This window comes from Apaloderma vittatum, unplaced genomic scaffold (assembly GCF_000703405.1).
Source record: "Apaloderma vittatum isolate BGI_N311 unplaced genomic scaffold, ASM70340v1 scaffold32131, whole genome shotgun sequence".
Lineage (NCBI taxonomy): Eukaryota > Metazoa > Chordata > Aves > Trogoniformes > Trogonidae > Apaloderma > Apaloderma vittatum.
Window position 1 is genome coordinate 23156 of NW_009700212.1, and position 15122 is coordinate 38277.

A 15122-nucleotide genomic window follows, 5' to 3' on the forward strand; every position below is an offset into this window, starting at 1 on the left:
AGGCAAGCAGTGTCGTATGGTGGTGGCCAGGAGCGTATCTTGGCTGAGGGTGGAAAAGTCCCGCTGCGGAGGGGATGTAGATGTTACGTGGCTGCGCTCCTTCCTTTGGGGGGGTGCTTAGAGGGAGTTGGAAGCAGTCAGGGAGAGGTGTAAGAAAAGATAGCGTGAGGATTCTTGGCAAATGATTAAATGCTGTTTGTCTCCAACTGTCTTGGGGGAGAGACAGGATGAGAAATACCAAACTGATTAAACTCACTGCTCTGACTTGCTGCAAACTTAAAATCAGAAAGAGCGAAATGTGTAAGGCGCGGAGGTCTGGGTTTGAGTAATGCAGGCTTTGCAGTTGCATGTCTGCTCCCTGTAGTTTCACACCTCTTCTGGGTTTCCCACAAGCACATGGACCGCTTAGCAGGGGTTCGGGGCTCCTGCAGGTTGCCTGTGCTGCCCAGCGTTGGGCTCACTGGTTCTCTGCGTGTGGGATGATGGTCCCAGACGGCAGGTGGAAAGGAGAGCGGCACAGCCCGAGTGCCCTGCGCTCGGCTTTGCTGCTCATGGGAACTGAACCACGATGTTCTCTGCAAGATGGAGGAGGGCACAGGAAAGTGACAGTTGGAGCTTTTACTTGCCCTGGGCTGATGAGAAAGCGCTTTGCCTTCCCTGGGAAACTGCTTTACTTACTCTGTCTTTTCTGGGCACACACACGCTCTTGTGATGCATCTGTGGAAGTGTCTGGCCAAAGCGAAGGCAGCTGCTCTGACCTCAGTGTTGCTGTCCTACCTGGCCAGTGCCCTTCCCTGCCCCGGTGGGAGAGGCTGTTTTGGTTTTGAAATATGTAGGAGCTGACTGATGCCAAAACCAGGGCTTGCTTGAGCTGCTTTCCATACCCTGCCCTTTGCAGAGCTGCCGGTCACACTAACTACCCTGGTAGTTAGTGCTGGGAAATGAGTGTACCTGTGTTTCGTCAGTGATTTTCCTGCTTGTGCTGTGGCCTTGGGGCAGGCAGAGGAGAGATTTAAGCAGCGTGTAAGGCCCTTGTGGTGGGCATGAGCTGAGGGTCTCTCTGTGGCAGGGAGTGCATGGCTCCTAGGAGAACACGGAGGACTTTAAGCAGCAGGAAACACGTGTGCCTGTGTCTGGTTCTACTTCAGCAAGAGACATTTTTAGCACTGTTTCCGAGTGCCTGGTTTCTGCTTCTGAGGAGTGTTTTTGGGGGGTGATCCCTGTAAGCATCGTGAAAAGAAGGCAAGGGAGAGGGGACACCAGGAGGGGAAGGCAGGTAGCACAAACCCTGGACACCGGGCTGGTGGGCACCAACTCATGCTTCCAGTCTGCTCCATCGTGCCAAGCTGAATAGGTAGGGGATAGAGGACTGAAAGGGGGACAAAGGCCTTGGAAGGACCCTGCAGCTGTCTGGGACAGAAATCTGTAGGGGACAGAGGCTGTATTGGTTCTCTTCTTTTTATTTTACTTTCTTTCAGAAATGGCTTGATGTCGGAGCATAGGTTGAACTGAAATGGTGCGGGGCTGTCCCGTGGACCGAGTCACATTTCCCAGGGGATGATCCTTCAGCCTGTGTCCCTGCTTTCCCAGAGCTGAGGGGTCTCTGTAAGGATCCTGGCTCCTAGGGGTGCAGTTAAATCCCCCAGCAGTGTGACATGCTGGTGGTTTAAGGTGAGGGGAGGAGGGAATGACTGGCCAGGTTTTTTGTGACTACTACGAAGGAAGTGGTTTCTCACGTTGGATTGCCTTTTTGTCCCCTTCTCAGAAACCCCTCCCTGCGAAACCCCATAATGTTCCACAGGGTGTGTTAGCCAGTGACGTGTTGGAGACCTGGTAACCTGTCCATTACTCAGTGGCAGGTCAGAGCAACCCCTCTAGAGTGTCCCTCCGGGGCCGTCTCATCTAGAGACAAATTGTTCCTATAAAAACCCCATTGCTGCAGGATCTTTTGAGTCCCAGAAGCCCGTCAGACTGCTCGAGGCGTCCATCCCCAGGGAAGTGGTCCATGAGGGGGACCTTGGGGAGAATCTTCCTGGCCTGACCATAGTTTCCTTGTGTCACGTTGCTCCCTTCAGGCAAAGTCACGGGGGAGGGAGTAACTAGCTGCTCAGTGAGCACAGCAGCTCCCGGCAGCATGCTTCCTCCTTCCAAAATGTTTCAACTTGGGGAAATTATAGATCATCTAAAAAACATGAATGCAGCTTGGCTTCTTGCCGGCATCTGTGGCAGAGCTGGGGAGACAGACAGCGTGTGGCTCTTGGATGGGAGTGATGTGGTTCAGTCCAGTCCTTCTCCCAGGTGGAAACCTCATGGAGTGTCTCTATCCTTTTGGGGTGGATGCTGTGACTCCCTGTGCTTCCCTTGAAGGGACTGGTATCTGGCCAAGCAGACTGGAAATCCAGGAATCATAGTTTCTCCCAGTCTTGCCTGGGGCAATAGTGAAAATGGAACCACGCTGCAGAGTGATGTCAGTGCTGGGACCAGGAATTCTCACAGCAAATTGGGCGACCAAGGCCATGGTCTTGAATCATATTCCTGACCCTTAGAGGAAAACAATTGATCTGCCCATTCTCAGCATTGTCATACATCCTGCATACGCTGGGGAAACGGGAGTGAGAGAGAGAGTGATGTCACTGAGTTGAGACCGCTCTTGCATTCCCAAAAGCAGGACAACGTTCAGGAACCCGGAGCGCGCAGTCAGCCCTGACTCAGAGCCCGGCCCTCATTGCTGGGGGGTGAGAGCTGGGGGCACAGGTGTAGGTGCCGAGACCTGGGTGACTCCCACCAGCATTGCCGGGCCGTGAGTCAAGAGTTGAGAAAGCAGCTTTTCCTTCTGCCATCGGAGCCAATCCCAGTTGGATTGCAGCAGAGACGTGCTGCTATCAAGGTCGTAATCTGTTCAAAAAGGAAGGAAGAAATAAAAGCTAGGAAGTGAGAAATGGTTTGGAAAAGGAGGGAACCGGGAAAGAATCCAACCAGTGCCGTGATTCAGGCGGGAGGGTGCTCGCTGTCAGACCTGCAGGCGGCAGAGCAGGTGGTAGTGCCATTGGCACGATGCCGGGGAGGGTGGGACGCGAGAGGGTGACAAGTGACAGCGTTATAACCTGTTGTAGTGAGAAGAGTTCCTGGGGCTGCCGGGTGGATTGCCTGGGCGTCAGGGAGCCACGGCAGCACCGGAGGCTTCGTTGCATTCGCTGTGGTGGAGATCTTGGGTGCTGTGCTGGTTTAGATCCCATTTTGCTGTTTGGTGGGTGGCCCAGCCCTGTGTCCCCATCAGCAGGTCAGTTTGGGGGGAACACAGGCAGCTTAGATAAAGGAACTTCTTTTAAAATGCTGGCACTGGAGGAGATTTGTGCCATTGCCCCTATTTTTGTCCCTCCCTAGCATTGGGGAAACGTAGACCTGCAAAGACTTGCTGGTGCTGGGAGCCATGCAAGCTGGTGAGTAAGCTGAGTGTCTGGGATGCTGGACCCAGCTGCCAAACCAGGGAATGGTGGAGTGCGGAGGGAAGAAGGACCGCCGTAGCTGAGTCAGCCTTCCAGCCAGGATGAGAGCTGGGCTGTTGAGTTTGCCTGCAAGGAGGCTGCGTGCCCACACCGCTTCTCTAGTAGGGCATCTGTTCTGGAGGTGGGGGGGCATGCTGCCCCCCTGCATAAAGCTCTGAGAGACCAACCTTGCAGTGGTGCTGGGGAGGGACAGGCTCTTGGTGCCTCTCTGAAGCAATTCTTGGACCCAAAGGAAGCCAGAGAGCGCTTTAGTGTGTTATTAGAGCTGGGCTTGCCCAAGCCGTGTCTCGGAAGGCAGGCCCGTTCCACCCTATCAGGAGGGAAGCAGAACTGCCCCGTGTGTTACCTGCCTTGCCCTGTGTGTTTGGGATGAGCCTCTCATCTGGAGCATCTCCCTCTTCATTTCCTTCCTCTTCCGTTACCTCACCCTGCAGGCATCCTTACCAGATGCACTGGGCTCCCTCCTTCTCCCTCATTTAATATTATTCTTCTTCAATCTGGTGTGGTACTCTCCAACTTGCCTGCAAAGCACAAAGCCACTCTTTCTCCTATTCATTCCTCTGGACTGGGGTTAGCATTTCAATTGACAATTGTGCCATTGATCTGCGTGCTGATGGTGGCGTTTGCAGTAAATGCCAGGCAAAGGGACTCTGCGGGGTTAGCGAGGCTCTGGAAATGAGCCCTCTGTCTTCTGGCTTGATTTTGGAGGGAGAGCGGTGGCAGGGTCGTGCCTTCCCCTTCCAAGCCTTTCTTTGCAAGTCAAAAGCAGCCTTGAACTTTCTAGGAGGGGCATGGCCCCTTGTTTGGGGGCATAGTTTGGGCCATTAGATGCCCTCTGCCTTGCTGTCCCTGGGTTGTGAAGCCATTTATACCCCAGGCCCCTGGTGTGGAGGTGCAGGCTTGCTCCTCCACATCTTGCCAGGTGAAGAGGATCAAGCCATTTGGCCAAGGAGAGCTGCATAAGGTAGAGCACGGGCTGAAGGTCAGCTCTGCAGGTCAGCCAGAGGGCTGATGCAGAATCAGAGGGACCCCAGCACGGAAACACCTTTAAAAGGCTCTCCTCCAGATCAAGTTAAATCAGCGCTGGAGCCACAAACACGCTTCCGGGCCCTGGCTAGCAGAGCTGTTTACTCTCAGCTAAGTGATTCAGTGCAGTCCCTGAGGAGCAGCAGGATAAATAATATGCTGGCGCCAACCAAATTATTGTTTTGGGCTTGTTTGTTTCTGGCTGTGTGGAGAGAAGTGTGTCCTTGCAGGTTGGCACGGCTCTTGGAGCTAAGTTTAAAAAACAGGCGGTGTGGTGAAAAAGCCTCAAAAGCGAAACCGAAGGTGATAGGAGCACCTGGGGCTGAAGCGTGCAAAAGGGTGAGACACTGAGGAGGCACCAGTGTAGCGAAGTGGAGAAAAAAAGCCGCAAATGGAGCAGGTGTTCAGTAGCCCCAGTGACCTCTACTAAGTCTTTCTTTACTTTGGGCTCTGTGGAACCTTGGCGGGACCCCTGTGTGGTGTGCTCTAGGCAGAGGGGGAGTGCTGGGCTGTGCAAAGGTTGTCCATTGCCTGTCCTGCCAAGTGCCCCTGTGAATAGAGAGGGACGCGTGCCGCTGATTAATTGCCTGTCTGTGCAGGCAGCCAGCTCCCGAGGCAGACACAGCCTTTGTCTGCTGGAGCAGCAGCACTTGCCAGGAGAGAGGCGGCCCTTCTTTGGAAAAGGGTAAAAAGGGATAGATGAAAATGGAGTGCCCTGTCATGCTAAACAGTCAGTCCTGAGACTTTTTGACCTTGGAGGAGTAATCCCTCTTATGTCATTGCTGCAAACTACAGTAGGGAACAGGGTAGCCTACAGCAGTGCACATGTGTCTAGAGCTGGGCCCCAGCACAGCGGCTCAAAGCTGCCCAGATGTGGCTGCGCTGACCCGGAGAGGGATGCAGGACCAGGGGACCTCATCAAGGGAAGAGCAAAAGCCCTGGGGGAGGAGGCAGCACACAGCCTCCCACACCCCAGCTGGCAGTGCAGAGGGGAAGGGAGGATGTTTATAGGAAAGAGGAGGTGGAAAAGTCAGAAGGTGAAAGAGGAAGGAAATAGAGAAAGACAGGCAGTTCTTCTTCCTAGCTGGGCCTGGAAAGCTTCCCGCCATTGTGACATGGGTCTTGCAGCTCGATTCTTGTTCATGACTGGGGCGTGGAGCCCTGAGTTGCAGCTTTACGTGCACCCTCCCCCTGTCACATATGGGCTGTGGCTTGGGGGGATTCAAACCCTGTCCATCCCTCCTGGCACTTGAAAGGAGGATGCTGATAGCGCAGCTGGAGGCTGGCAAGGAGAGGTGCTCTCCTGTTCAGCTGGATAAGAACTCACAGCTCCAGTTAAGCATGCGCAAGGTCCCAAAGTGGGGCACAAAAAGCTGTGGGCACATTAAATGCAAGAAAGATGATGGAGCCAAATCTACGAGGTGGTTGCCAGGAGTGGTTGCTTGAGGATGACCAGGGAGGAGAGGCAGCCCTTCATTGTGAAGCTGGAAGGCAGGAGGCACTTGGCTGTTAGAGCAGGTGGGGAGGCAGCGCTCCCCTCACTGCTTCAGAACCAGTTCTAAGTCACTTTGAGCTTCTGTTCTCCTGCAAGAGCTCCTGCAGCAAAGTTTCACTTTGGAAAAGGGCTGCTCCATTGTGCAGCTCTTCTGTCCCCTGAGGCCAAGGGGACAATAGCTCAGCTCTGAGCCTGAAACTGCCTTTCCCTCCCCTCCTGGCACTGGATCAGCCATCCCAGAGGGTTCCTGGTCCCATGTCCTTGTTTTTCTCATAATTTGCACCAAGGATGCAGAAAGGCAGTTGATGAGCCTGAGCTGGCCACGGATGCTCTCGATAACCGACTGCAGTTCCCCTGATGAGTTTCTCCTCTGTGCTGCTCCTAGGTGCGAAGGAGTATGTGTTTCCCAGGAGTGAGAAGTACCCAGTCTTCTATCATAAAGAAAATAGCTCAGCTGTCTACATCGGGGGAGAGGGAAAGCTTTATTACTTCGACTTTACAACCTATGAGAACTACACGGTAAGGATGCTCTGCTAATAAGTTTGGCCCCGGAGGCCTTATAAGAAAGCATATAGCATCCATCTCACGGCCCAGACTTTGCTCAGTGTCTTTGCGAGCAGCAAAATCAGTCCTGGAAGTGTCTGGTGTCTGCCCATCCTGTTCCATCCACGCAGGAAGCTGCAACGTCAGTATGATCAAAGGCTGCAGCAAGGGGGAAGTCTTCCACGCTAGTTGTGGGTGGGTTTTTCCCAGGCTGTGGTCCTTCCTGAGTCTTTGCTGCCCTAGAGGGAGGGTTTTTCTGATAGGGGACCCTTTCTGTAGTGTGAGAAGGGATACCCAGGCTTGTATCACTGGGGAGAAGCTATGTTCCTGTTTCTTTCCATTGTTGGAGCTCAGGCTGCTTGTCCTCAAAAGCAGGAAGTTCTGGATCAACTGGACACTGAGTTAATGCGACAGGACACCCACCCAGTTGGCTTTCTCATGACCTCTTCTTGTCCTTCTCAAACCAGTTGGTTGCTGAAGTTTGGGTCCTGAAACTTCTCTTCTTGCTTCCAAGAACAGTGTGCTTCACGTGTCCCATCCTCTCCCAAAATCCTCTGGAGGGCAGCCCAGCCCGGCTGCCAGTGATGCCAGCAGCTTTGGCCCTGCATCCCCACTTCTCCCCGTCACCCCAAGGGCTGGAGAGATCCAGCCCAGTCTCCCCAAGGGTTTTCAAATGCCAAGATGGGGAAAAGCGGTGTGTTGCAGTGTTTAGTGACCTTCTCACTGCTGTGCTTGCTTTGCTTCTTGTGAAGAGAGTAACTAGCTTGTACTGTGTGGGGCCAAGCCCACCTGACTTGGCTTATAGCAGGAAGAAATTAAAGCCTATATCTTTCTGTTTTGTCTTAGGAAGACTTTCCAGTGAAGAATGAAGGACAGTGCATGATGCCTGGGAATTTGGTAGGTCCTACCTGTGATGGAACAGCTGGATGGGAGAGGGTTGGAGGACTTGGGTTGAAGGATGTCTGGGGAAGGAACTGTGTGTGCTCCTCACATGCTCTCTCTGGATGAAGACTTCCAGTGGAGCTCACATGAGGTGATGCCAGTTTCCTGGTGGAGCTGTGGGGCTGCACTCTGCCATTCATAGCAGCTCATGCTTCTCTTCTTCCTCTTGCAGGAGGACAATAAAAATTACCTCACGTTAGTGGAGAAGTACGGAGATGGGATCTTAGTGTGTGGGACTGGTGCCTGCGCTCCCACTTGCTGGAACTTGGTATGTTGTAGCCACTTGTGATGGGACAAGTGCAAAGCACCCGCTGTTTTATTTCATGCTATCTCCATCCATAAAATGGTGCCCTGATCCTGCTGGTTCTGTCCCTCCCCAGACGCAGAGAAAGGAGAGCGCTTCATGGGATGGGAGAGGTATTGCTCCTTTCACCCCGGACTCAAATACCCTCGTTGTCGTTGATGGTAAGTCTGACTACTCCTTCTCTGTGAGTCTGTGTGCCCAGAGAGTTTTTGGTTCTTGTTCTTCTCCAGAAGCTCTTCTGCCCTCTCTGGAAACAGTCCGCTGCAAATGAGCCTTTCTTTCCCACAGGTCATGACATCTACTCCACCATCAAGAAGAGCCAGCAGAACGGCAAGATACCCCGTTTCCGTCGAGTGAGAGGAGGCGGAGAGCTCTACACCAGTGACACAGTGATGCAGAGTAGGTGTGAGGGAGATCCTGAAGGTGTGGGACCCAGCAGGTAGATAAGTTGGACTCTTTGTCAGTCCACAACTATGAGCTCTAAATGCACAGCACAGCTCAGAGGGCCACATCCTCCCTGCTCAGCAGTGGCCTAGCTCCAGAGCTTTGTGCTTGGTTTTGGTCGTCCCTAGAGCTGTGGGAGAGGGCTGATCTGATCCCCATCCACAATGCTGGTGAGGAGGGTCCCAGCGACTCCTTCCAGCTCTCTTGCTGCGAAGAAGCTCTCTTTGCGTCTGGGCCAAAACTGCCGATAAGTGAGTTCCTCTTGCTCAGGGTGAGGAGATGGGGAAATGGAGATATGCGAGTGGCAAGTCCCTGTGAGACGGTGCAAGGAAATATGGTTGTGTAAAGGTGCCCATCAGTGGTGAAAAGAGGAAGAACAACTCCCCCTCCGGGCAGTGAGTCTTGCCAAATCCCCAGCCAGGGTCGAACCCTGAGCCAGAAACACGCTGGGCTGTGCATGGGACAGGGTGGGGAGTAAAGAGAAAGGACCCTCCTCAGTTGCGTTATTGTGTTGAGTTATTGCATATGAGCTTACTGTGTTGCCTTCTCCCAAGATGCCCCAGCGACACTGGGAGATTATTGAACCCCTGGCCAAAAGCAAAATCAAATCAAAGGGACGCCAAGGCAAAACAGAACTTGCTCATATAGGGCAGCAGAGGGAGGCAACCAAGGCCCTGGCAAACAAACTCGATAGCAATGAGGCCAGTCCCACACTTAGGCAGAGCTCCGTGCCACGGAAATGCCAACTAACGATGCTCAGAGGGACCCTGTTGCTTCTGGGGATGCCCTTTGTGGCAGCAGTGTATTAAGAGGAGAGACATCACTGGATTTTCCACAGCAGACGCAAACAACAGTGCAGCTTTTTCCCACCGAGGAAACCTTGCTGCCTGATTATAGCTCCCCTGCGCAAGAAGGGAGAACGGATTTCCTTTGCTGCTAAGCAGCTGAGGCTTCACCAGGCTCTGGGGACTTGGCTTTCAAGGGAATGGGTGCGTGGAGTTGGACAGGAGGGAAAGGAAGGAGAAGACACTGGGATGGTGGCGTCTGAAAAGCGGTTGTCTGTGCGATGCACTGGTTGGGTGTAGATGATGGGCTCAGAGCTCTCCTTTGCTGGAGTGCAGATGGTGTTTGCATTTCCTCATCTCACCTGAGCACGCTGGTTTGGTCCCTGCTGGTGGCTTTTCCAATGAAGCGTGTGTCTTCAGGCCAAGGTTTTCTGATGGCCCGCTTCCTTTTTCAGACCCTCAGTTTGTCAAAGCCACTACATTAAGGCACGAAGAGCCTCATCAGGACAAGATTTACTACTTCTTTCGTGAAGACAACCCGGATAAGAGTCCTGAGGCCCCTAGAAACATCTCCCGAGTGGCCCAGCTGTGTAAGGTACCACAGGAACAGTGTATGGTGGGGAGGCAAGAGTTTTGCAGAGATGGCAAATGGACATTCCAGCTTACCTAGTGTTATTGGCACATGATTTGGCCCCGCTAGCTCAATTCTCTATCCCAGAGTTCGTGTGGGGTATGGCCCTGTCCTTTGACCTTCCTGCCCCCTGGCTCTCAGCTGAGACAGGGTGGGGACTTTGTGTTCTCTGCCAAACCCCGATTCCCTGCTTTTCCTCTGCCCCAGGAAGATAAAGGGGGAACCAGTTCACTCTCTGCTTCCAAGTGGACCACATTCCTGAAAGCCAGCTTGATTTGTGTCGACCCAGTCACCAAGGGCAACTTCAACTGGTTGCAAGATGTCTTCTTTGTCCCTGCAAGTGACTGGCACCACTCCAAGGTCTACGGGCTCTTCACAAACACCTGGTGAGGGTCTTTGTAAAAATGGGGAGATGTCCTGTCCTGTGGGCCAAATCTGTTCTTGCAGCCTTTTAGTCTCTCTTCCAGGCACGTGGGTGGGAAAGAGCCAGAGTGGACACAGTCAGCAAAGGCGCAATGCGCACAGCCGTGCCCCAGCTGTAAGGATGATGGCCAGTGTCTCCCTGACCCTCTCTTTGTCTGGTTGTCTGCAGGGGAAGCTCTGCTGTTTGTGTCTATTCCTTTGGGGACATTGACAACGTGTTTCGGACGTCTAGACTCAAAGGCTATAATGGTCCCAACCCAGAGATCAAGCCTGGGCAGGTGAGTGAGCAATAAAAGATTCTTCGGTGGAGAGGCCTCTTGAGGCCAGGAGAGCTGGTCCATGCTCTTCCACTGCAGTTGTCAGAGTAACTGAGGCAAATGAGGAGATGGTGCCACCACTGAGCAGCCAGGTGAGAGCTGGGGCACCAAGGAAGGTTGTAGGCACTAAAGGATCTGAGCTTTCTTGCTGGAAACAAAAGGAGGCTGGATGAGCTCCAACACCTTCATAGAAAGCAAGGGGAGATGGACTGGTACATGCCTTGGCAGATGTGTCCGTGAGCTCTCATGTGTGAAGCTGGAGGGTAGTGTCCTGTGTTTGCTTATCCCTCTGGGTTTCTCCGAGCCAACCTGCAGCCCAGTCCTGTGTTTGGGGGGACAGGGTGACAGGGCATGAGTCTCCTAAATTGCAGCTTCTGCAGGGGGAGCACTGGTACGAGCACAATCAGCAGCCCCAGGGCAAGCTTGTCTGTAGTGCCTGGTTCATTCTTCTCTGGGCTAAGGTATCGATGCTGTGCCCTGCCTTGCTCTCCTTCCCTCGGACTTCTTCCTCAGGGACCTGTTTGACTCTTGATGATGTTTTTTGTCCCTCTTGCTGCAGTGCGTTTCCTCTGGACAGCACACCCCGAGTGAGACTTTCAAGATAGCCGACAGCCACCCAGAAGTGGAGGATCGGGTGGAGCCCCTCTCCCCCACCAAGAGCCCCTTATTCCACAACAAGCACCGCTACCAGAAGATCGGAGTGCACGAGGTCTCTGCAGGTGACGGACACCACTACAACGTGCTTTATCTGGCAACAGGTACTGGGAACTGTTCCCTCTGGAGCTCCACTTTCCCCTTGAAGGCAGGGAACCCAAGGGAAGCTGTCAAGACCCCCAGTGCAGAGCAAAGCAAGAGGCTGTGTTCCCAGCCTGGCATATGTTTGTCAAGCATAAAAGTGCTGCCAAGTCCCAGTACAGCTAAATACATCCAATTTGGCTGCACAGGCAAAGGCAGGCCGAAAGCAGAATCCCAGCACGTGGGATTTACCCAGCTGGGTTGCTTTGACCAGTGGCAGGTCTCTGGCCAAGCGTGTTTTAAAGCAAGGGAGGGGTAGCACAGCTCTTCCCAGCTGCAGCTTTACACTTTCAAGCAGAAATCCTTTGCAAAGGGACCTGCTCTGTCACCTCCTGTCCCTTCTTGCTCTAGTGCAGCACCTCTGGCTGGAGACACAGCTGTCCCGGGGCAGCCAGAGATGCTGCGGAGCTGGGCCAAGGCAATTCCACTCCAGGTGGGCAGAATGGAGACCAAACGCTTGGCGAGCTCTGTTCAGCTGCCTGGGTTCCCATGACCACATTTGCACCCAGAAGGTGCAAAGATCCCTAACCCGGCGCTTCCCTCTCTTGCCTACTTAGCACCCCAGACTTGCTCCCTTCAGTTGTGCTCATCCCTTTTTCTGCACTGTGCTGGGATTTGTTGACTGGCACTTGTGAAGGGGCTTTCTGGTGCTTTTGTTTTCTAATCTGTGATTTTAAAAAGTGCAGACGGCTCTCAGTAGGTGGCCTAGGTTGGATTAAGGCCCATGCATGCTTGGACTGTTTTTATTATGGAGTAAACCTTAGCTTAAATGTAGCTAACACCTTGAGGAGTCCTGCCAGGGAGCTTGCTCCAGGAAGCAGGGCTTGGCAGCTGGGGTGAGCACAGAGGCAAGGGTCAGCACCTGATGAGGGAGGGTCCTAATCCCTGCCTGACCTGGGTCACATCTTTTACCTTCCCCTGGTTGATGGTGGAGAAGGGAGTGAATATTTGGAAAGGGGAAAACATCCACATGCTAAAAGAAAGTGAACAATGAGGATTCTGGAGGCCTGATCCCTCAGGATCTGCCTTTCCACCTCTTCACTAAACGGACTCATTTTCTTAAATCACCAGTTTAGAGTCATTTAACTGAGCGGGAGGGGAGTGAATTCAATAAGAAAAACAGAAAGACAAAACCTCAAGTTTCAGCCTCAGGCAAGTGATGAGATGAGGCTCACACAAGAACAGGCTGGTGATCAGAGTGGAGCTCAAGAGTGGTTGGGTTTTCTTGCTGGAACAGGCTGGTGATCAAAGCAGAGCGGAGCTCGAGAGCAGTTGAGTTTTCTTGCCCAGGCCATTCCAGTGCAGCTGATCAAAGCAGGCACAGCCAGGTCCAAAAGGGTGGTGGTGAATGGGTTCCTTGTGGCTCTGGGCTGGGAGGATGACAAGCCTCTGCTGTGGCAAACACTGCTGTCTGGGGCCGATTTCCTACCAGCACCCCTTCTGAGAAAGATCTTGTCTTCTCTGGGTGGCTGGTTTTAGGAATCCAGTCAGACTTGGCTCTGCAGGGTGGGTATTATCTGCCACAGCAAGGGGTGGAGGCAGAGCTGCTGCCCTGCCTGGTTTCCCCACCCTTGCCTGCAGCCCCTCTGCTTTGCCTTTCTGCTCTCAGCGTGCTTCATCAGGGCTCTCCCCTCTTTCTTTCCAGACAAGGGATCCATCCACAAGATCGTGGAGCTGCCGGATGGGGTGCACAACATCATGGAGCTCCAGGTCTTCCCAAAGAAGGACCCGATCCAGTCCATGATCCTGGACCACAAGAGAGTGAGTAGAATGGAGAATAGTGGGTCAGGCTGTAGCTTTAAAAGTGCTTTAAAAGGGCACTGGGACATGGCGCCGAGATGATCAGCCCTTCTGTTTCCCTTCCTGCAGGCGATGCTCTACGTTGGCTCAACCTCTAAAGTTGTGGAGATACCCATGGACATGTGCAAGGTGTATCGCAACAACTGCGACAGCTGCTTGCTGGCGAGGGACCCCTACTGCGGGTGGTTCAATGGGAGTTGTCAGTCAGTTTATAGAAACCGGTATGTGGCACCGACGGCTTCCTGCTTCTCCGTAACCTGGTGGCTTTCACCTGAGAAATGCCCAGACCCTCAGGATCCCCCTTCCCGGCCAGGGTTACCTGTGGTTTTGAGGCTGTCTTCCATCACAGATAGACATGGGCTCATCATATCCAGGCAGTAACAGCGCAGACATCTGTGCTGTCCCCCAAAAAACATACCTCTGCAGGGATCCATCCCTCCCGCAGCACCCCAGCTCTAGAGAGGGGAGAGGTTGATCGATTTTGAGTGCCCAGCCCCTCTTTTGCTGTCAGAAACGTGCAGAGTTGTGATGCTGTATAAAGCAGTCGATGGTGGTGAGCTGCTGAGTCTCTCATTTGTCATCCACCCAGCTCCTAAGTGGGGGTGTGGAGTGTGTTTTTTCCCTATCCGGGCAGTAGCAGGTGTTTAAATTTTCTCTTATCTGATCCACCACAGCTTGTCTGGATGATTGCTTTCCTAACCCTGAGGTGCCGCTTCCTGGACGTTAATGCTTTGTTAATGTTTATTCCCATCTGCTAGGGAGGTGCATCAGAACCTGAAGCTGGAACTGCGTCGAGGAAAGTGCCAAAACAGGGATATTAAGGAAGGTGTGTGCTGGTTTTCAGCTGTAGGCTGTGTGTCTGGGCGGGGGTTTGGGGCAGGGTGGCTGACTCTCGAGGCGTTGTGTGGGATGTGCAAGGTGTTGCAACTCATTTCTGGGGAACTGGGAATGACCATGCTGAAACCAAGATGCCAAGCAAGTCTCAACTCGAAGTTAATGGCTAGGTAATAGATTTCTGAGCTGGCTGAGAGAGCTTACACTTGCTGTTTGCTGATGTCCTGGCAGAAGAGTCCCATGGACTTCACCAGGCATGGGTCAGGCTGTGCTATTGTTGTTAAATGGCTGTGTAACATGTCCCCGTCGAACTAAATGTTCTTCCCTCCAAAGTTATGGGGGAATCTGTGGCTCCTGGAGATACCTGTCTTATCCCTGCCCTTCTTGATCTCTTCCAGTAGGTGACTACCAGAACATCACAGTCGTCCCTTTCTCCCGCTACTACCTCAACTGCCCCATCGAGTCCCACTATGCCACCTACAACTGGTACCACAACAACAGCCTCATCAAGACCTGCAACACCACCCATCCCCAGCAAGACTGCTTCCACTTCATCCAGAACGTGAGCCACGTTCACTATGGCCACTACGTCTGCATCTCGGAGGAGGACGGCTTCAAGCAGGCTCTGGTGAAGGAGCGCCTGGTCAACCAGCTCAGGTTCATGTCGCAGAAGGGTCAGGCCACCATGACGTTTGGCTCTTGGCTGCAGATGCTTCTGATGGTGGCGTTGGTGGAGCTCTTCCACTGAACGCGACAGGATCGTGTTCCCACCATCCTGGCTACTAAAAAGCTGTCCGTTCCTGAGGCGACTTCTTAGCCACTCCTTGGACTTTAATCTTTGACTGTCTCTAAAGGGGTCGTGGGCAGCAACCCCTCCATCTTTGGCCTTGGTGGAAGAATTATGGTGAGGAAGATGTGACTGCAGGGCCAGACGGAGTGTGGTTTGGGGTCGGGGAGGGAAGGGGACATTCACTGTACCCAGCAACGTGAAGGGAGTGGTGTCAGCCACTCCCCGAGCCCGCGCTGGTCGCTCTCTACTGGTTATCGTCCTGAGTGGACATTCAGGGGACTTCTGCCGATGTGCATGCACTGATCCTCAGGGCATGATGACTCCTCTCTTTCTGGGAACATGCATGTGATGAAGAGGAGGAGCCAGCCCTTGGCCTTTCTAGCTGGTTGATCTGCGCTTTGCTCCAAGCAGGGACTGATGCCTCCAAGTTTTTTAGTGGCTAATGTCTGTTTGGGTTGGCAAGCAGCTGGAACTCTCCCAGTGTCGC

General features: G+C 53.3%; 1 protein-coding gene across 1 annotated transcript in view; it reads left to right on the plus strand.

Annotated features, from left to right (window-relative positions):
- Nucleotides 1-14593, plus strand: part of SEMA7A (semaphorin 7A, GPI membrane anchor (John Milton Hagen blood group)) — a 21818-nt gene extending 7225 nt beyond the window's left edge. Inside the window, exons 2-14 of the mRNA XM_009878685.1 lie at nt 6413-6546; nt 7417-7467; nt 7685-7780; nt 7893-7977; nt 8105-8215; nt 9501-9640; nt 9884-10062; nt 10269-10377; nt 10976-11174; nt 12857-12972; nt 13081-13232; nt 13770-13837; nt 14244-14593. Coding sequence (XP_009876987.1) covers nt 6413-6546; nt 7417-7467; nt 7685-7780; nt 7893-7977; nt 8105-8215; nt 9501-9640; nt 9884-10062; nt 10269-10377; nt 10976-11174; nt 12857-12972; nt 13081-13232; nt 13770-13837; nt 14244-14593 — 1790 coding nt within the window. The remainder of the gene's footprint in view (nt 1-6412; nt 6547-7416; nt 7468-7684; nt 7781-7892; nt 7978-8104; nt 8216-9500; nt 9641-9883; nt 10063-10268; nt 10378-10975; nt 11175-12856; nt 12973-13080; nt 13233-13769; nt 13838-14243) is intronic.
- The last annotated feature ends 529 nt before the right edge of the window (nt 14594-15122 follow it).